At 40.0% G+C, this 27,588-nt stretch overlaps 1 protein-coding gene across 1 annotated transcript; it reads left to right on the forward strand.

The window, feature by feature from the left end:
* Positions 1 to 24,301: 24,301 nt before the first annotated feature.
* LOC308634417 (heterogeneous nuclear ribonucleoprotein A1-like) lies at positions 24,302 to 25,363 on the forward strand (the record flags this gene model as incomplete). The annotated part of the gene is made up of 1 exon (XM_081268243.1): positions 24,302 to 25,363. The coding sequence occupies one exon, from the start codon at positions 24,302 to 24,304 to the stop codon at positions 25,361 to 25,363; it is 1,062 nt and encodes a 353-aa protein (XP_081124369.1).
* Positions 25,364 to 27,588: the final 2,225 nt, after the last annotated feature.

Below are 27,588 nucleotides of genomic sequence, written 5' to 3' on the forward strand. Positions count from 1 at the left end.
TTCACTTAGCAATATGCATTTTAGGGGCTGAGGTTGTGGCTCAGCGAAAGAGTGCTTGCCTGGCACTTGCGAGGCACTGGGTTTGATCCTTAGCACCACATAAAAATAAAAGTAAAATAAAGTCATTGTGTCCACCTACAATTAAAAAAATATTTAAAAAAAATGTTCATTTTAGGTTCTTTCAAGTCTTTCTGTGGCTTGAGAGCTCATATCTTCTCAATGACTCCCAACATTCTACTGTATGAATATGCTGCAATTGTTTATTTGTTCACCTACTGAAGGACATCTTTGTATGTATGTGATACTAGACATTGAGCCCAGGGGGGTGCTTTGCCACTGAGCTACATCCCCAGCCCTTTTTATTTTTATTTTTTATTTTGAGACAGGGTCTCACTAAGTTGCTGATGCTGGCCTTGAACTCACAATTCTCCTGCCTCGGCCTCCAGAGTAGCTGTAACTACAGGCATGTGCCTCCATACCTAGATAAGCAGGTTATTTTCTTACTGCTAAGTTTTATGAGTTCCTTATATATTTCGGACACAAAATATGAGTTTTGCAAATATTTTCTCCTAAACTGTGGCTTATCTTTTCATTCCCTGAACAGTGTCTTTTGCAGAGCACAAGTTTTACTGTTAATAAAGTCAAAGTTATCAACTCATCATTCTTTAAAAAAAAACTTATGCTTTTAATGTCATATGTAAAAAGTTACCATCAAACCCAAAGTAACCTAGATTTTCTCCTATGTTGTCTTCTAAAATTTTTGTAGTTTTGAATTTTATATTTAGATCTCTGACCCATTTAAAGTTAAGTTTTGGAAAAAAGTTATATTTATGCTTAAATTAGTTATTTGGGCTTTTCGTTTGTTTTCTATGTGCTTTTGCTATTATTGACTGTTCAGCTTTCTAATACCACTTGTTTACGAAACTAGCCTTTCCTTTGAATTGCCCCTTCTCCCTTTTCAAAGATCAGCTGACTGTGTTAATGTGGATCTGTGTCTGGACTCTGTTCTGTTCCATTGATCTATTTGTCTATTTGTCCATACTACACTGTCTTGATTATTGCATCTTTAGAGTAAGTTTTGAAGTCAGGTAGTGTCAGTCTTCCAACTGACTTCTGACTTCCCTACTGAACTGGCTCTTCTGGGTCTTTCCCCTCTCTGTATAAATTTTAGGATCAGTTTCTGCAAAATACCTTGCTGGAATTTTGACTGGGATTGATTTGAATTGAACTTAGAGCTCAAGTTAGGAAGAAATGATGTCTTAATTTTGAATCCTCCGATCCATAAACATGGAATGTATCCATTTATTTAGATCTTTGACTTCTTTCCTCAGGGCTTTGCAGTTTTCCTCATGGAGATCTTATTATATTTACATCTAAGGATATATATCAGATTAGATCACACCTCTTTTTTTTCTTTTCTTCACATTAAGTATACTTTTCAATTGCTCATTAATTCTAGGAGGGTTTTATGGTTGTCAGTTCTTGGGATTTTTCTACACAATCATGTCATCTAGAAAGAAAGATAATTTTATTCCTTCCTTACCCGTCTGTATACCTTTTATTTCCTTCTCTTGTCTTTTTGAATTGCTAGGACTTCCGGTACAATGTTGAACAGGAGAGGTGAAAGGAGAACTAGTCTCAGGGGAGAAACATCCAGTTTATCACAGTTACACTTGATGTCAGTCAGCTGTAGGGGGTTTTTTAAGTTCTTTATCAAGTTGAGGAAGTTTCCTCTGAGTCCGTAGATAGTTTTATAATAAGTGAATATTGGATTTTTGTCAAATATTTTTTCTGCATCTTTTGATCTGATAGTATGGGTTTTCTTTTGGGGCCTGATATGTGATGGATGACATCGTTTGATTTTTGAATGTTGAACTAGCCTTGCGTATGTGAAATCCCAACTGGCCATGGCATATAATTCTCTTGCTACATTGTTGGATTCAGTTTGCTACCTTGAGGATTTTTGCATCTATGTTCATGAGAGGTATTGGTCTGCAGTTTTCCTTCCTCAGTTTGATTTTAGTATTAAGGTAATGCTGTTTCACAGAAAGTGTTATGAAGTGTTCCTCCTGTTTCTCTTTTAGAGGAAGAGATTTTAGAAGATTCACATGATTTGTTTGTAAGTGTGCGGTAGAATTCACCAGTGAACCCAGCTGAGCTGAGGCTTTCTATTTTGGAAGGTTATTAATGGGATTGATTTAATGTCTTTAGTGGTCATAGACCCATTTGGGTTTTATGTATCTCCTAATGTGAGTTTTAATAGTTTGTATCTTTCAAGGAAGTGTCAATTTCATTCAAATTATCAAATATGTGGGCCTGGAGTTTGTTCATAATATGCCTTTATTATTCCTTTAATGTTGATGAGATCAGTCCTGATGGCTTCTTGTTCATTTCTGATATTGGTAATATAGGTTGTATCTTTTTTTCTTTGTTGGTCTGGCAGACGTTTGTCAATTGTATTAATCTTTTTCAAAGAACCAATTTCTGATTTCATTGATTCTCCATTGTTTTAAATTTCAATGATTTCGGCTCTAATTTTAATTATTTCTTCTTCTGACTGCTTTTAGATTATTCTCCCCTTCTTTCTATAATTTCCTACAGTGGAAGCTTGGACTATTGATTTTAGATCTTTCTTCTTTTCTAATGTACACATAGAATGCTATAATTTTTCCACTAAGCATTGTAGTTGCTGTATCCCACAAATTTTGTTGTTGTATTTCCATTTTCATTTAATTAAAACATCTTTAGATTTCTCTTGAGGTTTCTTTTTCCATCTATGTGCTATTTAGAAGCATATTGTTTCACATCCATGTTGGAATTTTCCAACTGTCTTTCTGTTAATAATTTCTAGTTTATTCCATTGTGGTCTGAGAATCCTTTGTATGACTTCTATCATTTTGAATTTGTTAAGATGTGTTTGATGACCTAGACATTTATTTTTTAAATGAATTAGCCCATTTCTTTACCCAATTCATTCTTGATTTCCTTTGTAGATTAAAAAATATTGGCAAAATGTTGACATTTATTAAACTGGGTGATGAAAATATGAGATTTCATTGTGTTTTTTTTGTGCTGATATAGTAATCTCCATAATAAAAACTTTTAAAAAAACACCCAAAACCATAGCATGGTTTCTGTTATAGCTGAGACATGAAGTGTCCCCTAAAAGCTCATGTGTGAAAGAATGCCAGAAAGTTTAGAGGTGAAATAATTGGTTATAAGAGCCTTGACCTAATCAATGCATTGATCCCTGGATAGGAATTAACTGGTAACAACTGTAGGCAGGAAGGTTGTGGCTGGAGGAGGTGGGTCACTGGGGGCATGGCTTTCAGGTATATATTTTGTCCAGGGTGACGGGATCTCTCTCTCTCTCTCTCTCTCCTTCCTGGTGCCATATCCCCAGTTGCTTCCCTCCATCACACTCTTCCACCAGGATATTCTGCCTCACTCTGGGCCTACAGCAATGGAGCTGGCTGTCTATGGACTAAGACCTCTGGAACTGTGAGGCCCAAAATAAACTTTTCCTCCTCTAAAATTGTTCTTGTCAGGTCTCTTGGTGACAGAAGTGAAAAAGTTGACTAAAACATTATCTGACATATAGTAAGAGTTGGTAAGCCACCATCATCATCATCACCACCAAACAAGACATCTTGGGGGCTTCGGGTCTCCTCTGCCTTCAACAGCTCCTCCAGGTACTCCATCCCACTGTTATATAAACATTTTCAAGTCTCCTCCAGCCTCCTCTTCCACTTCAAGGCTCAGTGGTATTACTCTGTTCATCCGTTACTTTTGGTATCTCTCTCTCCATCTGACTTCTGGACTATCTATCGTCTCTCTGGTTTGTTTGTTTTTTTAATATTTATTTTTTTTAGTTGTAGTTGGACCCAATACCTTTATTTCATTTATTTTTATGTGGACCCTGAGCATGCTAGGCAAGCGCTCTACCGCTGAGCCACAATCCCAGCCCCTCTCCTGTTTTTTTTTCCAATCTCTCTGGGCTTATTCTGTCTCCGTGGACCATCTTCTGCTGCCTACCTCCCACAGTTTCATCTCAGGTCTGTTTGTCTCTCACTCTGTTCACTGTCATCTCTTCCAAATAGTCCATGTTTAATTACTATCCAGATGCTGCTGACTCCAAATTCCATCATCCCAATTGACTTTCTATCATAAATTTCAGAGAAATATCTCCAACTGCTGAGTAGATACTTAAAATTTAACATTTATAAAACTAAAATCTACAAACTAGTTCTGATAGTCCCCATCTTGGTGTAGAATACTGCCACCCACCTACTGTCCACCCATTGGCCAAGCCAAAAGCCTGGATCATCTTCTCTTCCTTCTCCTCCTTCAGTACCTAGATCCAGCCTCCATAGCTAATAAGGTTAAATATTTATATCCCCTTCAAATTTCATGTGTTGAAACTTAATCACCAATGTGTATGAATTAAAGAGGTGGAGATTTGGGGAAGTGATTAAGTCATGAGGGTGGAACCCTAGTGAATGGGATTAAGGTCTTTATAAAGATGCTTCACCCAGTTTTCAGTTCTTTTTTGCACTCCTTCATTCTGCATGTGAGGACACAGCATTCAACGCACCATCCTGAAAGTAGAGAGCAACCCTCACATACACTGAATCTGCCGGCACTGTGATCTTGGACTTACCAGCCTCCCGAATTGTGAAAAACTAAATTTCTATTTTTTATAAATTATCCAGTCTATGGCATTTTGTTATAGCAGAAGGAATAGACTAAGACAATATCCAATGGATATGACTTTCTGCATCTGAACAAAGGGACGGCATTCCCTTTTACTCATCCCTGGGACCCCATGTTCCAATTCAGGTCACCATATTCTTTTCTCTGGATCCTCATCAGTCTTCCTGCTTCAAGTCTTGGTCCCTCCCATCTTTGCTCCACCAGAAAGATATTTCCAAGACATAAATCTGTCTGACCTCTACCTATTTAAACTCCCTCAATGAGTCCCCATGATCCATTTGAATCTTTAGCTACTCAGTGCTGTTCCCCTTCCCTTCCCCATCACCCTTTCCAGTCCCCTCCCACCACCAAAAAACACTGTCTGCTTGAGATGTCCTTATAGTTCCCTTGAATGTGCCCCTGCACATGCTGCTCCCCAAGCTGGGTTGCCCTCCCTTCTTTCCCCAGGACTCAGGTCAGAAGTCTTCTGAGTTGGCAGCTCTCCCAGTTCCTCTTTCTCCCATCTTCATCTGCCTTCCCCTTGTCCATGCTCTGGTTAATTCTGTCGCCTGTCTCTCTATGACACAGAGCTGCTGAGGGCCCAGGCTGCATGCCTTATGTGTCACTGAATCCCCACTCCCTGACTCAGGCCTGACACATAATAGATGCTCAGAAAATGTTGGCTGAATAAATGAAGAGATGCCTGAACAGAGGGCTAGAAGAGGTAGAACTTGAGAAATGCTTGTTTACTTTCAATCTTGGGGTGGAGCTGCTAGGCAGTTTTGTTTTTAACACTCTGGAATTATTGATATATTGAATAAATATATAGTTTATAAATGGATCTATCAAATAAAAACATTTAAATCTATATTTACTACTAATAAGGTAACTTCTTATACTCAGATTCTAGGATAAACAAGTAGTGATGAGGATCAAAGAATTTTGAAAATTGCATAGGTGAGTATCTATAAAGAGTTTAGAAGAGTTGTCTGGCTCTGGTAACCACAAGAAATGTTAATCATCATCATCATCATCATCATCATCATCATTATCATCATCATCATCATCTGATATATATATACATACATATGTATATGTATATTTATATATATATTATTATTATTATATTGAGTACAGAAAAAGAGATTGGAAGAAAATATAAATATGTAAAGCTGAGATAATGGATAATTTTTCTCTTTAACTTTTCTCATAAAAAAATCTTTTATCCTCAGAATTGATAAGATGGAGGTAATTCTATCTGCATGCAGAAAAGATTTCTGTGTTAGATGTAGAGCACCTCAGTTCAGGGCACCGCTCTCCCACACACACTTACATTGGGGCTGCTCTGACCTTTATTCAGTCTTTCTCCTCAGAAGGTCCGAGGCCTCCAGGGACTGGCTATTTAGACAGGCCTGGATTCCCATATGAACCCTCCTTGGCTCGGTAATGGGTAAGAAATCCCAGCTTTCTCTCCTGGATAGCCGAGGGCTTGGCTGGGGTGAGACTCTGAGCTGTGAGGGAGCTGTGGCCTCCGGGAGCCTTCTTTCTGTCCAGCTCTCACTCCTCTGGCTCCTGACAGCAGGGCTCCAAGCAAGCAGCCTGGGCTGTAAACCCCATGGGCACACGATGTCCTCCTCACCTAGCATTTGGTTCCTCCCAGTGTCCTGAACATGCACTTGACTCGCCTGATCAAAACTCCCTTTTTGCCCGCTGTGGTGGCAGCATGCCTATAATCCCAGCAGCTCAGGAAGCTGAGGCAGGAAGATTGTGGGTTCAGAGCCAGCCTCAGCTATACAGCAAGGCTCTGAGCAACTCTAAATAAAATATTAAAAGGGCTGGGGATGTGGCTCAGCGGTTAAGTGCCCCTGAGTTCCATTCCCGTACCCCCCACCACCAAAAAAAAAAAAAAAAACTTCATTTAGGATTTTCTACAAGTCCAACCCACCCCACCTTCTTCAGTGACTTCCATTGACCCCAGGGCACTCTCTCCTCCAAGTCTCCTGGGGGGTGGAGTCCTTCACAATCAGCCAATCCCCATGCATCAAGGTTGAGGCTGCAAAATATATGGTATTTATGTACAGATGATAGAGATGTGTTTTAAAATCCTTTCTAATGGTCCTCCTTGAACTGTTCTAGTGCCTGAGCAGCAGGCAAGAGCCTTCTGCAACTCAGCAGGGGTCCTGCGGTCTTTGGGCAGTGACCCTTCCCTTCTCAGCCACCTCTCCTTGCCACATCTGACCACAGCTTTGCCCAACTCCGTCTCCTTCCTGGCTCTTGCAGGAGTCCACTCCTCTCTGCTTCTTCACCTTTGGCCTTTCACCTGCTCCTCTTCTCCCATGACCCCTCTCTGCTGGGTGGGAAGGACTCTGCCTTGGTGCTACCCTTTTCCTTCATTCCCTGGCCACACAGAGCCCTCCCATTTTACCCTCATACTCACTATTTCTTTTCCAGTTTGTTGGTTTTGTTCTTGTCATTTTAATTTTTTAATATAAAATCAAAACATTCTAAGCAGGAGAGAGTAGGTAGGGCAAGCTGCCAGTGAGGAATGAAGATTCTAGAGGGATGGATACTCGTGGACATTGACCATGTTGGCTGGGATGGGCTTAAAAACGAAAGTACTTGAGAACCCACTCCATCTTTTTTACTGTTCCCTGCTTCCCCAGAAAAATACTTCCTTAAAAGCACAAGAGTGTTGACTGACTCTGATATTTTTGATGCCCATGGAGTTGTTAAAGTCAAGTTATGATATCTGAGTGGATGAAAATTTAAGAAATTGAGGCATAATTTAAAATAACAAATACTCGCTGCAGAAAAAATAAGATCTAGCAAAATCAAAAGTCTGCAATCTCATGAGTCAGCAGTAGCTCTATGACAATACAATGCTTCCAGGTTTGCTCTAAGATCCACAGTCCTACATCCACAATTCCAGCAGGTAAAACCCTCTAGAACCGGGAGGTTGTCTTCCTTTTTTTTTTTTTTAAGAGTTTAGCAGTTCTGTCTGGTTGCACAGCCTCATCCAAACAGACATGACACTATTTGTAGTCTTTCGTTATCCCACTCAATGACACCCTTGCTGAAGAAAATGAATAGGTTTCATGGTGAAAATGAATAGGTTTCTGCTTCAGACACACTGAGAGTATTCCATAATCATACACCTTTGTAAAATCTGAACAATTTTGAATCACAAAACACATCTGACCCTCAGAGGTCAGAATGGTGGACCTGAGTACCTAAAAGAAGCAGTGATGATGACCGTGGTGCCGGTGAGGCAGAGTGTCTAGTGTTCTAGGCTCTGCTAAGCACTTGGCATACATTAATCAGTTCCCTCCTGTAACACCCCTGCAAGGTAGGCACCATCATCCCCACCTCCATTCTACATGAGGAGAATAGGATGACATTATACCTACTGTTGAACTCCTTGCTTTCAGTGCTTCATGAGTCTGGAATGCCTTCAGCATGGAATTCAGTGACCGCATCATGTCCTACTATATGGCCGTGCTATCATTTCACCAGTCCCCTGGTGTTGGACATTCAGGTTGTTTCCATACCATTTCTTTTTAGTGCGTTTCTCAATGACACCCAATGACATCCACTGTGCCTCTCAAACCTCTGAACACAAAAGACAGCACACTCCAGGACTCATTGGCTCCTTGAAAGGAAGCCATGTGTTCTTGCCTTTTAGATTTCTCCCTTTTTTTTTTTTTCATTATTCTAATAGAAATGTGCTCATCCCCTGTATGTCCTGAAGGGGATGACAATGGAAGACTGCTGGCAGCTCTTTCTGCAGCTGAGGCAACAAGTCCTTCTGAAGGGGGGGCCACCAAAATGCGAGGGGATGACCTAGTAGGACAGAGCCCAAGCTGCCAACAAATGCCCCAGCAGGACTGTAATGAAGTAATGCACCCACCTGCCCTGGCCCACTCGGGGCCCACTTGCCCACCAGCTAGAAGCCCCAGACCCTGGAGAGTGGGTGAGGCTGGCTACGTGAGATTGAGCTGCTTCAAACCTAGTTCTCTATGAACTTTCTCAGCCGGGGAAGAGATACCACCTCTTGGCTTCCCCTTTTGACAGCAGAACTTCTGGTTCCTCTTTGGTCGGGATGTGTGGCGAAGGGCTGGGGGAAGGGAAGGGACCGAGCCTCAAGGCACCTTTCTCTGACCAATATTGAAAACAGTGACTGAGAATTCCCATCCTGTACAAGACAAGCACCAAGGGTCATTCACCCACGTGACAGTGGGCCCTTCCTATCCACTTCCTCTTTCCATCTTTGAGTATTTTTCTTTGTTCGGCACTTGCTGAATCATACCCCAAGGTGAGAATTTGAAGCCATTGTCCCTAGGTATAAAAGGGACAGAAACCAGTGCCTGCCCAGGGCATGCCCCCAAATGGGGGCTGCTGGCTCAATTACATGCTCAACTTGTGGGTCCATCTCTCTCTCTCTCCTTCCTCTAACTTAGGCACCATCCATAGAAAAGCAAAGACTGGAGGGGGAGACCAGGCTCTATCTTGGGGGTGGTGACCTTCTTGAAAATGTCAATTAGGTCTCACAGAGGGAATGTTTAATGGTACAGTTGTTTTAAAAAACAGTTGGGAGGTTCCATACCACATTAACTAGTACAACACAGGAGCCAGCCGTTCTGCTCCTAGATAAGTGAAATCTCTTCATTCATGAAATGATTTTCATATGAATGTTCATAATGGCTTTATCCAAGCTGGAAATGAACCAAATGCCCATCTGATTAAAAAATATAATATATTCTTATAATGGAATACTAATCAGTGGAAAAGAAAAAATAATAATTTAAGAACCTATTTCTTTCTTTTCCCCCAAGTGCTGGGGATAGAACCCAAGACCCTGAACATGCTAAGTAAACACTCTTACCACTAAGGTACCTCCCCAGACTAGCAGGAATAAACTATCAATGTACAAACAACATCTATGAATTTCAAAAATGTGCTAAAAAAAGACTCAAGAGTACATACTATATGATTCCATTTATAAGAAACTCTAAGAGAATCAATTTCATCTATAGTTGCAAGAAGCGGATTCATTGTTGCCTGGGGATACACAGACAGGGGAATTGACATATAAAAGGGACTGATGGATGTGTCCTATATCTTGACTATAGTGATTACATGGTATGTAAATTTGTCAAAGATTATTGAAGCATATACTTTAAAATGAATGGATTCTATTGTATGCTAATTATTCCTCAAAAAGTAGATTAAAATAAAATATATATGAAGAATATTAAATAAAAATGTTAAATATAAATAGAACTGTTTATGTTCCAGATATTTTAACTCATTGTAATTTACATTAACAGTGTGATACATATTAGAAAATCTAACATATATATAATTCTATTAATCAAGGAGTATAATAACTTCAACATTATCTCAATCAGTGTTAGACAGGTATTAAAAAAATTAAAGCTCACCTTTTGAAAACAAAACAAAAAATGAATAGAAACTAATAGTAGAAAACTTCCTTAACCCAATTGATATTACTCATTAGAAACCAAGAAAGAACATTATATGTGGTAAACTCAGCATTTCAATAACAGGTGCCTGGTAACATGTATTACTCAACATCATTTTAGCGGAGGATCATTCTGGAGTCACCACTGGGTCTCAGAAATACACACATACATCCTAGGGGATGCACACATGTGAACAAATGTATTGGAAGAATGCACAAGCTTATTTGCTTATCATGATGCTCAGGAATATAGTAAAGGCATTCATCGAAATAGGAGTCAAAGAAGCTAGCTATCTGCAGTGCAAAAGACATTTCTACAAGTTGAGAAACTGTTAACATTCCATATAATTTCTAAGTCATGCTCTGTTTTGCATGCAAACATAAGGATGTTTTGCAAGAATTTAATGTACACTGAAATTTTCTCTCTCTTTCTTTCTTTCTTTTTTTTTTTTTTTTTTTTTTTGTACTGGGGATTGAACCCAGGGGCACTTAACCACTGAGCCACATATCCAACCCTTTTAAAATCTTTTATCTCTAGAGCCAGGGTCTCGCTGAGTTGTTCAGTGCCTCGCTAAATTGCTGATGCTGGCTTTGCTCCTGCCTCAGACTCCTGAGCGGCTGGGATTACAGGTGTGCGCCACCAAGCCCAGCAACACTGAAATTTTCATAAGAACGAATACTGTGACATAATTTGAGAAGATATTACACTGTTTTTTCCAAACATTTTTTAGAGTTGTCAACCAGTTAGAAAAATCTTGTCACAATCACTATACATATTTAAGAACGCCTGAATACATCACTTTTTTTTTTTAACTAGGGATTGAACCCAGAGTGCTTTACTACTGAGCTACATCCCCAGCTCTTTGTATTTTTTTTTTTTTTTTTGAGACTGGGTCTCACTAAATTGCTAAGTATCACCATTCCCAGCTATACATCACTCTTGCATCAACCTAAATTTGTGTTGTCACAGTCCCAGTGGCACTGTACATAGACAAAAGTATTGGGAAGCCTCATTACAGCTATTAGTGTCGTTGTATATGAAGTACTTACATATTGAAATAATACTAGCTTATCATTGAATACTTTTCCTTAAGTCCTCTTTAAGTTCATATTACATTATGGCACAATACCGATGATTTGAAAATCATGAAATTAGGTGGTTTATATTACCTATGAATTTCATTTTAGATTAGTAGAGGTGCCGTTACATAAATGTTGTTATAAATCTGATGAAATTGAGAATCGTTCTAGCAAAGCAAAGTAACTGAGGTAAAATATAGGAAAGGAAAAGTAGGTGTTGTTTGTCTAAAGGTATTATTAGAAAGCTCAAGAGAGTCGATTAAAAGCCATTAGGATTAGTAAGAAAGATCACTAGAGAATAAATGTAAAGACCTGATTGACCGTGATAAACATGCAACAGTTCTATTTCTCTTGGTAACTTGGCAAGCCTCACTACTCACCCTAACCTGCTCTTGGCAGGGATAGGGAGGCGGGGTTTGGAGATATCCATGAATAAATCTCTCTTCTGTTACATGTAATGAATTTGCCTGGTGTGGTGGTCAATATCCACAGAGGTACAAGGTGAGGTGGTGAGGGAGGGCAATGTCCACATTGTCCCTTTTACACTCTTCTGTCTGTTCCAAGGGCTTCTGCTCTCAGCAGACAGAAACTAGACTACAAGAATGGATGGTCTGCAGAGGAGCCCGTGCCCCTGGGCTGTGGTCTTTCCTCTGTAGGATCCCTTCCTGTATCTTATTGAAGAAAAGAGAGACAGGAAAGAGGAGCAAAGGAGAAGGAAGAGTGGAGGGGAGGGGAAAGAGGAAGAAGAATATTTTTAAAGGAAGGAAAAAGAATAGTAAAACAAAGAAGAAAATAGGTATATGATGTGTATGCTTAGGAAAAAGAATATGATCTACAATATTAAATTTTTGGGTCATTTGGTGGCAGGAGGTGTTGGAGGATGTTACAGGTGACTATTCCCTTATACAATTCTGGATTTGGGTATTTTTTGGTTTTGTTCTGTTTGTTTTTATACAAGGTGTAGTGTGTTTCCCGGGCTAACCTCCAATTCACGATCCTCCTGCCTCTGCTTCTCAAGTACATGGGATTATGGTTGTGCACCAATGCACCTGGTACAATTCTGTATTTTTTGAACTTTATGATATGATCCAGCAATTCTACTTCTAGGTGTATAACTAAAGAAAATGTGTCTATGCGAAAACTTTTACACAAATGTTCACAGGAGATTCATGATAGAAAAAGAGTAGGAAAAAAATGTTCAAGTGATGAATGAATAAATAACATGTGGCATATCTATAGAATTAAAATTTATTCGGCAGTTAGAAAAAATGATGTGCTGATACATCTGTGCTGACACAGATGATCCTTGAAAACAGTATGCTACTAAGAAGCTAGCCATAAAGGACCACATAGTCCATGAATGCATTTATATAAAATGTCCAGAAATAAGCAGACAGAGGAAGGCTGGTGGTTGCCAAGGACCGAGGAAATGGGGGATTTAGAGAGTAAGGGTGGGCAATGCCTAAGGGTCATGTTTATTTTGGGGGGTAATGAAATGTTCTAGAGGGGCTGGGGTTGTGGCTCAGAGGTAGAGTGCTGGCCTACCATTCATGAGGCACTGGGTTCAATCCTCAGCACCACATAAAAATAAAAAATAAATCAAGATATTGTTATAACTAAAAAATAATTTTTGAAAAAATGTTCTAGAATTAACCATGGCCATAGTTGTACATATCCATGAATATACTAAAAGTCATTGAGTTGTACATACAAAGTGGGTCAACCTTATGCTAGGGAAAATGTATCTCAATAAAACTGTTAACAAAACTTTACAAGGAGATGCATAACACTTATATTAATCAAAAATCAGTAATTTTGTCTATTAAATGTACATATTGGATAATATGGATTTATTATCTATTAAAGTTTTGCCTCTAAAACATCCAAACTACTATAAGTACTACTATAAGTACTCTCCCCTAAGTTCTCTTGATAATTACTATTATAAATAGGCAAGTTCTCTAACAAAAATGGGAAGGAATATAATATAGATTAGGCAAGAGGAAAGGAAAAAGGGTAAACAACATACAACACTGAACAAAATGGAGAATCCAGAAATAGACTCAGTTAAATAAACTCATTATATGATACTGTGAGCTTTATAAAACTCTAGGGTGAGGACACTTTTCTTTGAAAGGTGTTGGAATAATTAGTAATTGGAGAGGAAATTAAATCAGATCCTTATCAACAACATACTGCAAAATGAAACTCCAGATGGATTGAAGTGTTAAATATAAAAATCACATTACATAAAATTGACATGAAATAAGAATGGTGTATTTATCAGATCTGTGAAGGACTGATAAGTTTCTCAACTCTAAAACAATAGAAAATTATTCCAAAGCAGGCATTAAAATATGTAAAAACTTTCATTTTAACATCTTAACAATTAAAATTTAGAAAGCTATTAAATAAAATGTTTATCACAGATATCATAAGGGGTTAATAGAAAAGTTTAATTATGAAGGAGGAGGAAGAAGAAGAAGAAGATGAGGAGAGAGAGGGGTGTAGCTCAATGGTATAGCATTTTCCTAGCCTATGTGAGGCCCTGGGTTCAATCCCTAGCACCACACAAAATAAATAAATAAATACATACATACATACGTAAATAAATGGGAGTGGGGACAATGAATAAATGGATAAAGAAAACAAACAGACAATTTGCATTAGGAGGATTAACAGTAAACAGAAATATATAAGAAGGATCATAATTGCTAGTAATCAAAGAAATGCAAATCAAAGCAACCGCATTCGGAGTGCTGGTTCTACTGTGCTAACCTAGTAGAGTTGCCTTGGGTCCTGAACCTGCCCCAGCAAATAGACCTGACTCCCCTTCTCATTTTCACAGTGCTCAATTAGTGCTTGAATACAATAACCTCCCTTTGTGCAAAATGATCTCCCATTAGATCTCCATCCTCCCCTCCCCAACTCCCCCAAAATTATGTCCCATAATTTCTCTGGGGAAAAAATTTTAATTAAATCTGTAAAAACATAGTACTTCTGATTCCTCCTCTTCTTCCTCCTCTTCTCTTTTTGAATTAAGCAAGTTATATAAGTCCTAAAGCCTGTGTGTGTGTGTGTGTGTGTGTGTGTACACTTAACCCATGAGTTATCAGAGGTCTCATGGTTCCTTCAGATACCTTCTAGCAGACCTTTTAAGTGACTCCTATGGAAGAGACAGCCCCAACCCTTGTTAGCTTTCCCTGGCTCCTGACACTGGCCCTGGTCTTTTCCCAAAAACCTTGCCATTGCCCGGCTCAATATGGCTCCTCAAACACTTTCTCTGTCCTCTCCGTACCCCACAACTTTCCTACCACAACATAGGCAGTGCCTTCCCAGTATTGACCCTTTAACCAGCTTGTCTGATTCTTGCTACATACTCTCCCTTTATTTAAAAAAAAGGTATTGTTTTGGTTTTAAAGGGATGTTGTTGAATTAGCTAAAAAACAATAATAATTTAAGTATAATATATAATGATAGTGTGCTGGTATGCAATCTTTTTTAATTTTTTTATTTTGGGGGGAGTACCAGGTATTGAACTAAGGGCACTCGACCACTAAGGCACATCCCCAGCCCAATTTTGTATTTTATTTAGAGACAGGGTCTCACTGAATTGCTTAGTGCCTTGCCATTGCTGAGGCTGGCTTTGAATTCGTGATCCTCCTGTCTCAGCCTCCCTAGCTGCTGGGATTACAGGCGTGCACAACTGTGCCCAGTTTAAAATTTTATATCACTAATCAGAGTGGAAAATTATACAAGGGCCATCCATACTTGCATTCTTTTTAAATCTATAATAGCAACCACACACAAAAAAAAATGGCATTCTCTGAAAGTTGTGATCCTGCTTCCTTGCAAAGACTGAATGCAATTAAGAATGGACCCTTGCTTTAATCCGTCTACGGATGAATGACCTCTAATTTGTATGACCTGGCTAAAACGAAACAAACAAACAGAGCCTATTAGAATCTTTCTCTCTTTGATGCAAGAATTCCTATTGCCAATTAAGTGTAAGCATTGGAGCTGAATATCTCTACACTAGTGTTTCTCCAACATTAGTATTCATGAGAATCACATGAAGGGTTTGTTAAGTAAAGACTGCTGGACGGGGGTGGAACCCAAGAATTTTCATTTCTAACCTCCCAGATTATTCGGCTGCTGTAGGTGGGGACCCACACTTTTAAAGGATGACTATTTCTGAATTGTGGGCAAGCAGCAGATGTGCTGAGAAGATAGTCCTGGTTTTGGAGTCTGTGTGACCTCTCTGTGTCCTTACAGTAAACTCCTTTTTATTTGACTTGAGTGAGTCTCTCCTTGCAACATTAAAAAGTCTGCCTAGAGCGGGCACAGTGGCACACATCTACAATCCCAGTGACTTGAGAGGCTGAGGCAGGAAGATCTCGAGTTCAAAGCCAGCCTCAGCAACTCAGTGAGACCCTGTCTCTAATAAAATACAAAAAGGGGCTGGGGATGTGGTTCAGTAGTTAAAGTGCCCCTGGGGTTCAAGTCCAAGTTTAAAAAAAAAAAAAAGCCTTCCTAGGACACAGATGAAAGGGTATAATGTCCTCCAATGTAGAAAAAGTTCATGATCCCCAACCTCATTCCAAGCCCCTCACCAGGAACCAAAGTGAACAGGTTGGATATATTTTTCCACATCTTTTAAGTTCCGTATGCAAATGTATGCAAGGGTTTTACTATTTCTTTTTCCAAAAATAAATCATTCACATTGGGATTCAGATTTTTCTCCTGAAATAGACCAACATATCTGTGGCTTAAATGAGATGGAAATTTACTTCTCTTTTACATAATAGTCCCAAGGTGGGTGACCCAAACTGGCAAGGGGATTTCATTCTCTGAGGTCATCTTAGAACCCCAGCTCCTTCCATCTTGCACTTTTACCATCCTTGAGGGTGCTCCATCCATGTTTCCCAGGGTAGTTCACACCATGTCTGTGTTCCAGTCAACAGGAAGAGGGAAGGGTGAGGAGTGGGAGGAGGGGAGAGGGGAGAAGGGAGAGAGGAGAAGGAGAAAGGGAGGGGAGGAGAGAGGGGGAGGACATTCCTTCCTCTAATAGATCACCTGTAATCACTTCCCTTTGGCTACAATTTCAAATCATGTACACAATTAACTGCAAGGGTTTCTTGGAAATAGTTAGTCATGTATCTGATTGGCTCTATTTGGAGATTCTATTACCAAAGGGAAAGAGAAAGAATGGATCTTGGGACATTGAGCAATCTCTACCGTGTAGACTTTACTCAATGCTCTGCAATTTACTGATTTCATAATGTCCCTCCAAGTCAATAAATACAAGCCATTTTGGTTTTGTAGCTGCCTAATATTGGATTGCATGGCTATATCATAATATAGTCAACAATCCCTGCATTTGTCTACTTCAGGTAAGTCCATTTTTTTGAGCCCATAAAGTTTCTTCAACAATCATGCAGTTCATTGCGCCTTATTTCCTAGAACATTTGTTTTCTGTAGGATAAATTGACTCCAAATGAGTCAGAGAGTCTGTGCATTCTTTAATTTTGTAGATATTGGCAAATTACTTCCCCAAAAGTCTACATATAATAAATCATACATTTACCAGCAATGAATAAGTAAGAATCCTCATTTCCTCATATTCTCATTAATTCTCTGACTTTTGGCCCAAATGAGAGATGAGAAGTTCTACCCTTGTTACTTAAATCTGAATTCCTCTGGGTACAAATAAGGTCAAAGTTATGTTTATATTTTTGATGGTTTGAATTTCCCCATCTGTTAGGATCCCAGCAGAAACCAGAATTCACCCCCAGATTATTCAAATGAAGGAACTATTTACAGAGCTGTGGGCAGGGTTCCCAGGGCTGCGGAGGCAATATGGAGTGGAGTCCTGGTGTTTTCCACCGAGTGCAGGAGTACTGGAACTGTGAGGAAAAGCTGTCCCTTAGGAGCCCTTGAGGTGGAAGCACTTAGCTTCTTCTGGAAGCACATCACCAGACAAGGAAAAATCCTGGCTTGTCTGTCCTCAGCCCTCTGATTTCCTGCTGGTTCCCCCATTGGCCAAACTAATGGGGAAGCCAGCCCTTAGGGATCCAGGTGCTGCAGTTTGCAAAAGCACAGATGCAGGAAAAGGAGGACTAGATCAGGGGAACATACAGAGCCTTGTATCCCTTGCCCATTTTTCTACTGGGTGTGCATGTAATATCATGGTATAAGGAGGAAAGTATATTTGTTCTCTGCCCCTGGGTCCTCAGACAGCTCCTAAAACCTTTGTAGCTAGGAGAATCTTTTAGTTCTAATATTGATCTTTGACGCTAATTCCTGGCAAAGAGTTCCTAATACTTTTCTAATTTCCTGGGAGATAGAGCATCTTCTGTTCTAAGGAGGTGGCTCTTGGTGGGCTCCTAGATACCCTCAGGATAGGGGCTAGTCACCAGGGGAACCATCCTTGTGAGTAAAGAGAACTTTTAGCCTCACTTCTACCTCCAGGGAGGGGAGAGGGGCTGAAAATTGAGTTGACCACTAATGGCCAAAGATATAATCAATCACACCTACATAAGGAAGCCTCTATAAAACCCCCAAAGGACAGTGTTCCTACAGAGGGCTTCCAGTTTGCTGAAGGCATGGAGGTGCCTGGTGGATGGCAGAACCTTCCCGCGAAGAGATGTCTTTGCCCTAAGACATCTCTTCATCTAGCTGTTCCTCTGTTTCTGTTTGTTGATTTGGTTGGTGGCACTGGGCATTGAACCCAGGACCTCATGCAAGTGCCCTTCCTCTGAGCCCTATCCCCAGCCCGCCTCTGAATCCTTTGTAATATTCTTTATATTTGCCTAGGAAAACATGAATACCTTCACCAGTTTTGTACTGCTATAACAATACCACAAACCGGGTATTTTTTCAATTTAATTTTCGTTTTTGAAGTACTAGGGATTAATCCGTGGACACTCCACCACTGAGCTGCATTCCCAGACCTTCTTTTTCTTTTTTTAATTTTGAGACTGGGACTAAGTTGCTGAAGCTGGCTTTGAATTTTTGAGCCTCCCACCTCAGCCTCCCTAGGAACTGGGATCACAGGTGTGCACCTCCAGAGCCAGTTAAACTGGATCATTTATAATGAACAGAAATGTATGGACTCACAGACCTGGAGGCCAGGAAGTCCAAGATCAAGGGGCTGGCAGCTGCCAAGAGTCTTTTTGCCACTTCATCCCAGAACAGAAGGGCAGATGGAGAGACAGAGAGGGAAAAGGAGAAATGGGGAAGAGAGACCAAGAGAGAGAGAGAACTCATTTCTGTTAAAGTAGCATTAATCTTTTCCCTCCACCCTCATGGCCTAATCACCCACCTCTCATAAGGCCCCACCTCCCAAAGCTTTGAGAAGTTTCCAGCACTTGCTTTTTTATGGGGGTGAGGGGAACAAATCCCAATCACAGGTAAGTTTCCCCAGAGCTCTGCAGGACATCCTAGCAAACGTAATCAAACCAAGGATAGGGTAGTGGGAACTCCCAACTTAGAGTTGTCAGTCAGAAACACAGGTCACAGCCTGGGGCTTGCAATCTCCATCTGAAGGTGGGGCCACATCCCATAGGACTGAGCCCTGAACCTGTATGTCTGACTCTGAACTCCAGGTAGATGGCGTCCAAACTCAACTGGATTACAGGACACTCAGCTACCGTTCCCAGGGAACTCTTGAGGAGTGGTATGAGGGTGGGGTTTTTCCTCCCAATAGCTTTCATACATTGTAGGTCTTTTCCTTATCAATTTGAGAGGACTTGTCAAACTAAGGCTGTCAATCCTTTATTTCTAACATGTGCAAAAATGCTTTCCTCTTGTCCATCACCACCTGGTGACTCTTGTCTGTAGTTTATTTTCCCATTGTTATGGTTTTGAATTTCCTACCTTGATTCAGATGATCTCCACCTTCACTCTTAAAGTTTTACAAATAATCTCCACCATTATCTTTTTTTTATTTTTAGAATTTTTTAATCTTTATTTTTTAGTTCTCAGTGGACACAACATCTTTGTTTGTATGTGGTGCTGAGGATCGAACCCGGGCCGCACGCATGTCAGGCAAGCGCGCTACCGCTTGAGCCACATCTCCAGCCCCTCCACCATTATCTTTAAAAAGCTTTTTTTTTTCCTTCAATGTTTGCATCTTTGGTCCCTTTTGAATTTATTTTTTTGACCAGAACATCAAGTAGAGTCTGGCTTTGTTTTCTTCCACATGAAGAGTCAATTATGCCACCATGTAAATCACACTTCCTCCTCTGAAATAAAAACATTGTCATTTAAGTGTAGAATAGATACTTAGGTTTTATTTCTGAGCTTTCTGTACACTCGTTTGCTGATTTGAGTGGATGGTGTGTGCTAGAGAGAACGAGATAAAAGCATTGCAAGATACATAAGGAAGAACCAAAGGCTGAAAAGTCAGAGAAAGGCTAAGAACTTCATGGAAAAAAAGAATTTTGAGTAAACACTTGACACTTCCGGTTGCTAAAGTTTCTCTAAAGCCTTTCTAAGCAAGAGAATGGTTTTGTTCCTGAAAAAATAAAAATTAAACTTTAAACTTTCAGTTATATTTTATGACTTTGACAAAGTAGCTATTTTCTGTTCTTCTTTTTATCTTCTAGTCTTTAGCTATAACCCAAAGGTCAGCCTCCTGGTTGTTCCAAATTTGCCGGGTTTCTGGGTACATTTCCCCCACACCCCCAACTTCCACCTGAATTTCTGCTTCATGGTTGTTCTTAGAACATTCTCATAGGTCATTTCTTCTCTTGAAGCCCCCACCACGCCCCCCTCACCAGCGCACCTCCCTGCTTCTGCCTACCTTTCCTTCTGATCTCACCCTTCCTCTCTACCAGCCTATTTCTACCTTTGCTTGCTCCAGGAAATTAAAAATGTGTCTATCTGCCTGTCTTTTGGAGAGCAATGTTGAATTACTTGTCCTTGGCCCTAAGCCAGGCTAGCCCCATGCTCTAGATTGCTACAACCATGAGGGTCTAGAAAATATTTGGCAAAGCAAAATTGGCTCACTTTCTGTTGGGATTTTTTTTTTCTTGTGGTGCTAGTGATCGAACCCAGGGCCTTGTGCATACAACTGAGCTATATCCCCAGCCCCCAAATGGCTCATTTTCTGAGGACATCTCTCTCTGGCTTCTGCAAGGAACAACTTTTCCCTCCAAGCTCCATATGCATCATTCTCAGGTGGCTGTGATCACAGACGATGTACTCTCAGATTTGTATCCTACTTTCATTTGATTTTATATTTCAACAAACACATAAAAATATAATTTGTCTTCTCTTTTTCATTTGATGTTACTCCATAAGTTCTTTTCTTCTGATGTTTTATCTTCAATGACTGTGTAATGCCATCATGCAGCTGATCGTTGACTTGATCAGCTCTCTGGAGTTGAACATTTAAGACATACACATTTTTTTTTCTGTTAAATTTTATTATAAAATACCTCTAATGAACTAATCTTCTCTTTCTATCAAATTATTTTTCCCAAAATTCACCCATAGGACTATGTGGAATAGGGGAAGAGTTGTTTACATTTATATCACCCTTGATGCATATTGTTAAATTTTATTCAGTTCTACCAACTTACAATGCCATTAGCAACTAATCTTTCTCATGACCTCATTTGCACTGAACTTTGTGTTTTCAAAAAAAAAGTGTTCAAATTTACAGATGCAAAAGCATATCTTGTTATTATTTCCATTTTCATGTCTTAGATTACAACTCAATTGTAAAGCTCATCACTTGTTTACAATTTTTACTTTCTCTTCTGTATATCATCTATGCCTTTGATTGTAAGGTGCTTCTTAATGCTTTTTTAAAAAAAATATTTTCTATTTTTTTCAAGTTTTAGAAGGGCACAATATCTTTATTTTATCTATTTATTTGATGTGGTGCTGAGAATCAAACCAAGTGCCTCACACATGCTAGGCAAGCGCTCCACCACTGAGCTACAACCCCAGCCCTTCTTAATGCTCTTATTCACCAATATCAGAGATGGCGGAGGTTAATCCTTTATCCTGTAACCAGGGAAAAGTGACAAGACAGGAAAGGAATGGTGGTATTTGGATCTATACACTCTTTTTAACTATCTTCTATTAGCCTCTAAGGTAAATTGACAATAGTAAGGGAAAAGATGAATGTCTTGGATATGGTAAAAATTCAGAATAGCTATATCTAAATCTATGAAAAAGAAGAAATTGGAGGAAATGGTTACTAGCTAATTTGGACTACATATCCACCAAGGGTGAGCCAAAAATTTGGGTAAACACTACAAGTTATGAGAGGCATAACAAGGAAATAGAGTTATGAGGCCAAGATCTGGGAGAAGATGGAAATCCAGTGAAGAATACCCAGAGTTTGGGCTACTTTCTGTCTGTAGAGAACTATAAGAGTGATGTCTTCAGAAGCTGAGAAATGGAACTGTGCTTCTGGACAATATTTAGAAGTAGGGGGATAAAAAATAGAGTCTAAGGGATGCAACAGGTTGGGACACCTGGTCACTCCTCCAATCTTGTTTTAAATTTGAGACCCAAAAATGTTATCCTTGGAGAAGGATGAATGAGAACCAGACGCATCCCTGCAGAAATAGGAGCCCAGCTTTGGATCATTTCAGTCGCTGAAACTGGATTGGGGCAAGTTTGGACTGCTAATGCCCCTAGCCCTACTGCTCTGAGGAAGGTATCACCATCTTAAGCTTCAGAATATTGCTGTATTAGCTGGGCATGGTAGAGCACATCTGTAATCCTACGGATTATAAATTCAAAGCCAGCCTCAGCAAACTTATCGAGGTCCTAAGCCACTTACAAGACCTATCTTAAATAAAAAGTAAAACAGGCTAGGAATATGGCTCGGTGGTTTGTGTGTGTGTGTGTGTGTGTGTGTGTGTGTGTGTGTGTGTGTGTGAGAGAGTGTATGTGTTTCAGGTATAAGGCCCAGTATTCAATAAAAAATAAAAACCACCTGGCTGACAACATGAATGAAAACCATAAGAAAAACCTGACATAGAAACAGACCCACAGGGGATCCAGATAATGGAGCTATCACATTCAGTTATTCCATTACCCATGCTTAATACGCTGAAGATACAAAAGACTCACAATCGTGGCTGAACACTAAACTATAAACAATGGAAGATTTACATCCCGAAGGCATGATCATAATGAAAACGAGACACCATTCCATACGTATTTGGATGGCTATACCAAAATCACAGAATATAAAGTGTTGGTGAAAATGTAGAGAAATTGAAACCCTGGCCCATTACTTCTGTGAATGTAAAAATGGTACAACTGCTGTGGAAATCAGTATGGTGGATCTTCAAAAAATTAAACAGAATCATCATTATATGATCCAGCAATTCCAATTCTGGATACACACACACAGGAACCAAGAGCAGGCCTTGGATAGATATTTGTACCCCTATTTCATAGCAACACTAATCATAATAGCCAAAAGGTGGAAGCAACATAAATGTCCGTCAATTGATGAATGGAAAAACAAAATGTTTTATATGCATACAATAGATATTATTCAATCTTAAAAAGGAAGGAAATTCAGATACATGTTACAGCATGGATGAAACTTAAAGACATTATGCCAAGTGAAAGAGGACAGTCACAAAGGACAAATACTGTGTGATCCCACTTATATGAGAAACCTAGAATAGTTAAAGAGACAGAAGTAGAATGGGGGGGCGGGGGTAGGAGGGGAGCATGGGGACGTGGAGTTTCACTGTGAGATGAGATGTTCTGGAAACTGATGGTGGCAACAGTGACACAACAGTGTGAAGGTACATATACTACATACCTGTACACTAAAAAAATGATTAAAATGATCAATTTTGTAATCTGTATATTGGGCCACAACAGCAAGAAGTACACCTCTTGGGAGCTTATTCTAACTACCATACATGGAAAGGACTTTGGATTTTACTCTAAGTAAGTTATTGAGGGGTTCTGAGATTTATGGTGGGGTTTGTGTCCATAACCCCATTGCAAATTTTAAATGTTGTAAGTCAAAAACGCATTTAAGCTGGTCATGGTGGTGCATGCCTATAATCCTAGCAACGTGGGAGGCTGAGGCAGGGGGATTGTGTTTGAAGCCAGTCTCAGCACAACTTAGAAAGCCCTAAGCAATTTAGTGAGACCCTGTCTCTAAATAAAATACAGAAAAAGGGGCTGGGCATGTGGCTCAGGTTAAGCGCCCCTGGGTTCAATCCTTGGTACAAAAAAAGTTTAATCTGCCCAACTACCAAGCATCACAGCTTACCCTCACCTACCTTAAATGTGCTCCCAACATTTGCATTAGCCAACAGTTGGTGAAATCATCCTACACAAAGCCTATTTTATAATGAAGTGTTGAATCTCTCCTGTACTCCACATATGGATGTTCTGTAAACAAGGAAACACAAAACCACATATTAATGCTAGTGACAGGGCATTCTGTAGAATGTCAGTTGTGTTCCCTCAAGATCACATGGCTGAGAGCTGTGGCGTACTGCCACTGCCTGGCATCACCAGAGCAGATCATACAGCCTATTGCTAGCCTAGGGAAAGAGCAAAATCCAAAATCTGAAGTACAGTTTCTACTTGAATGTGTATTACTTCTGCACCATCGTTGAACACTTGAACCATTGAACAACTGTCAATTGAATCATCACAAGACATCATGAGTCATATCTGCATATGATTTGGTTTACTTTGAAAATTTTCAAAGGAAGTAGACCAAATACACCTGTCATAATAGTGAATGAATCTAGAGGATTCCATCGAATTCATCATGAGTTCCCACTTAATGACCAGCCCACTCTCCAGCCTTCAGTGCTCAAGTTCCAGAAACACAGGGAGTAAGTGGATGGAAAAGGAAAACAACTCAATTCCTTCCAATGCTGCCTTTCTTCCCTAACTGTTTTGTTGTTAATACATTTCCATTTCAATGTACACCTCACTGTTTTAAAAAAAAATCATACAGCAAAGAAAAAGCTTACTCCTTTCTGCCCATGGACGCCGCCGAGAAAGCTTCTTAAAGTCTGTCTTCCTGCTGCCGTCATGTCCCCTAAAGAGCCCGAACAGCTGCGGAAGCTATTCATCGGAGGGCTGAGCTTTGAAACAACTGATGAGAGTCTGAGAAGCCATTTTGAGCAATGGGGAACACTCACGGATTGTGTGGTAATAAGAGATCCAAACACCAAGCGCTCCAGAGGCTTTGGGTTTGTCACTTATGCCACTGTGGAGGAAGTGGACACAGCCATGAATGCAAGACCACACAAAGTGGATGGAAGAGTTGTGGAACCAAAGAGAGCTGTCTCACGAGAAGATTCTCAAAGACCAGGGGCCCACTTAACTGTGAAAAAGATCTTTGTTGGTGGCATTAAAGAAGACACTGAAGAACATCACCTACGAGATTATTTTGAACAGTATGGGAAAATTGAAGTTATTGAAATCATGACTGACCGAGGCCGTGGAAAGAAAAGGGGCTTTGCTTTTGTAACTTTTGATGACCACGACTCTGTGGATAAGATTGTCATTCAGAAATACCATACTGTGAATGGCCACAACTGTGAAGGGAGGAAAGCCCTGTCAAAGCAAGAGATGGCTAGTGCCTCATCTAGCCAAAGAGGTCGAAGTGGTTCTAGAAACTTCGGTGGTGGTGGTGGAGGTGGTTTTGGTCGAAATGACAATTTCGGTCGTGGAGGGAACTTCAGTGGTCGTGGTGGCTTTGGTGGCAGTCGTGGTGGTGGTGGATATGGTGGCAGCACGGGGAGCTACAATGGATTTGGTAATAATGGAAGCAATTCTGGAGGTGGTGGAAGCTACAATGATTTGGGCAGTTACAACAATCAGTCATCAAATTTTGGACCTATGAAGGGTGGAAACTTTGGAGGCAGAAGCTCTGGACCTTACGGTGGTGGAGGCCAATATTTTGCCAAACCACGAAACCAAGGTGGCTATGGCGGTTCCAGCAGCAGCAGTAGCTCTGGCAGTGGCAGAGGTTTTAATACTGCCAGGAAACAAAGCTTAGCAGGAGAGGAGAGCCAGAGAAGTGACAGGGAAGCTACAGGTTACAACAGATTTGTGAACTCAGCCAAGCACAGTGGTGGCAGGGCCTAGCTGCTGCAAAGAAGACATGGTTTAGGGCTGGGGATGTGGCTCAAGCGGTAGCTCGCTCACCTGGCATGCGTGCGGCCCGGGTTCGATCCTCAGCACCACATACAAACAAAGATGTTATGTCCGCCAAAAACCAAAATAAATAAATATTAAAAAAAAAAAAAAAGAAGACATGGTTTAGACAATACTCATGTGTATGGGCAAAAAAACTCGAGGACTGTATTTGTGACTAATTCTATAACAGGTTATTTTAGTTTCTGTTCTGTGGAAAGTGTAAAGCATTCCAACAAAGAGTTTTAATGTAAACTTTTTTTTTTTTGCACCCATGCTGTTGATTGCTAAATGTAATAGTCTGATCATGACGCTGAATAAATGTGTCTTTTTTTAAAAAAAAGAAAAAGATGAAGAGAAAAGTGGTTCCCACGAAAACTGACATATCTGTCACAGATATGGAAACTGAACAGGTTTGTAATTTGTAAACAATCACTATTTCAAATAAAGTGTTTCCCAAGTTTTGCAGGAGAGAGAGAAATTAAAGGAGAATGTTTAATATAAACATTTGAATTTTATATAGAGACAGGTTCATAGAAGCCTGTTTGGATTTGCTCTGTAACACTAGGGTACAAGGAATATCATGTTTCTTTGTTTTTTCTAAATTAAATTCAATCTGATTAATTTCCTTGATTACTAAAAAAATTGATAGAAATTCACCCTCCATCATTTTGAGAGGCTTCTATAACTGAGATAGGGATTTAGGATAAAGAGAGAAATACTGAAAATCTTAAAGGAAATGCCCACGAGCCACAGAGATACAGAAATCATGGTTGTAAAGCTTGGCCCAGGCCCTTGTGAAATGAGGGAAATATGCAAGCACAGGGAAAACTGGCATGAAATTGTGCAGCTCCACCCTGGATCCACCTCCAGTCCAGCCCCTGCCACAGCCTTTCTATAAATATTGGAGCCTCACCCCAAATCAGGGCTTCTCACTCTTGAGACAGCCCCCATTCTCCCTTGAATGGGTATCTACCTTCCTAAATAAACTTCTGTCTATGCCTTTCTCTGTCTCACACTGAAATTCTTTTCTGTCCTGTATGCCAAGAACTCTGCTGGTCCTGAGGTCAGTTCCCCGTCTCCTGTGGGAACTCCTCAGAATCCTTCTCCCGAGATATCTCCTGTGACATGCCCACAAGGGCCCAGTGCCAGAGTCATCTCCCTTAGAGTGCCATGGCTTAGTCCAGACAACTAGGGTCTATTCAATTAGGGGCCACTTTCATTGCTCCATCCTTCCCTTCTCAGCTAAAGTTTCCATGGTTTCCAAAGCTGGGGTGTTCAACTTCCAGGCCCCAGGCCCCAGGCAGTCACATGACCACTGTATAATTTACCTATTGCTAGATCAGAAACCTCCCCCAGATGAGAGCTGGGCTCTTGATCCGGCTTACGCTTTTGGATAAATGAACAAATGATGCCCCAGGTAATAGAAAACAGGTGAAAAGGCACTTTCGAACTTGAAAATTGTTTCTTAGCTTTAATTCACATGAAGATTGCCTTATTTGTCTTAACACAATGGCCACTTTCTACTCTAAGCTTATTGTGCAAATTTGTAAAACATAAACCAGGCTCCCAATGCACAATTCTTTCTTAAATACAAGGAAGTTGACTCTAGAGGATTTTTCTTGAATCCTTCAAGTTACTAAGAATAGGATACTATCAGGTAAATAACCACTTTGTTTGTCAAACTGGCACTCCACTATACCAAAAGTCAAAGTAACTCCCCAAATGTGTGCATAGTCCAGTGGAAAATTTCCATGCCACATATAACCCACTCAATAGATACAATAGATAGAATTTTTTCTTTCAGAACTAGGAAATGTTTCTGGAAATGTTTCCAGAAAGGGTCATCCATTAAATGTTAAAAGCTACTTAATTTGATTATAACTGGTTGATTGACAGTAGATATGTAGGATTTAACAGCATTTATTATATCAGTGGTTCTTTAGCCTGCATCAAAATCACTCAGAAGGATCATTAAAACAAAGGGCTAGGGTTGTGGCTCAGTTGGTAGAATGCTTACCTAGCATGTATGAGGCACTGGGTTCGATTCTCAGCACCACATAGAATTAACTAAATAAAGGTCGATCAACAACTAAAAACAATTAAAAAAAAACAGTAATGAGGGCTTTCTACAATGTCAGAAATTATTGAATAACAATAAATTCACAGGGTAGACC

The sequence above is a fragment of the Spermophilus citellus genome (genome assembly GCF_964194105.1).
Source record: "Spermophilus citellus genome assembly, chromosome: 15".
Classification (NCBI taxonomy): Eukaryota; Metazoa; Chordata; class Mammalia; order Rodentia; family Sciuridae; genus Spermophilus; species Spermophilus citellus.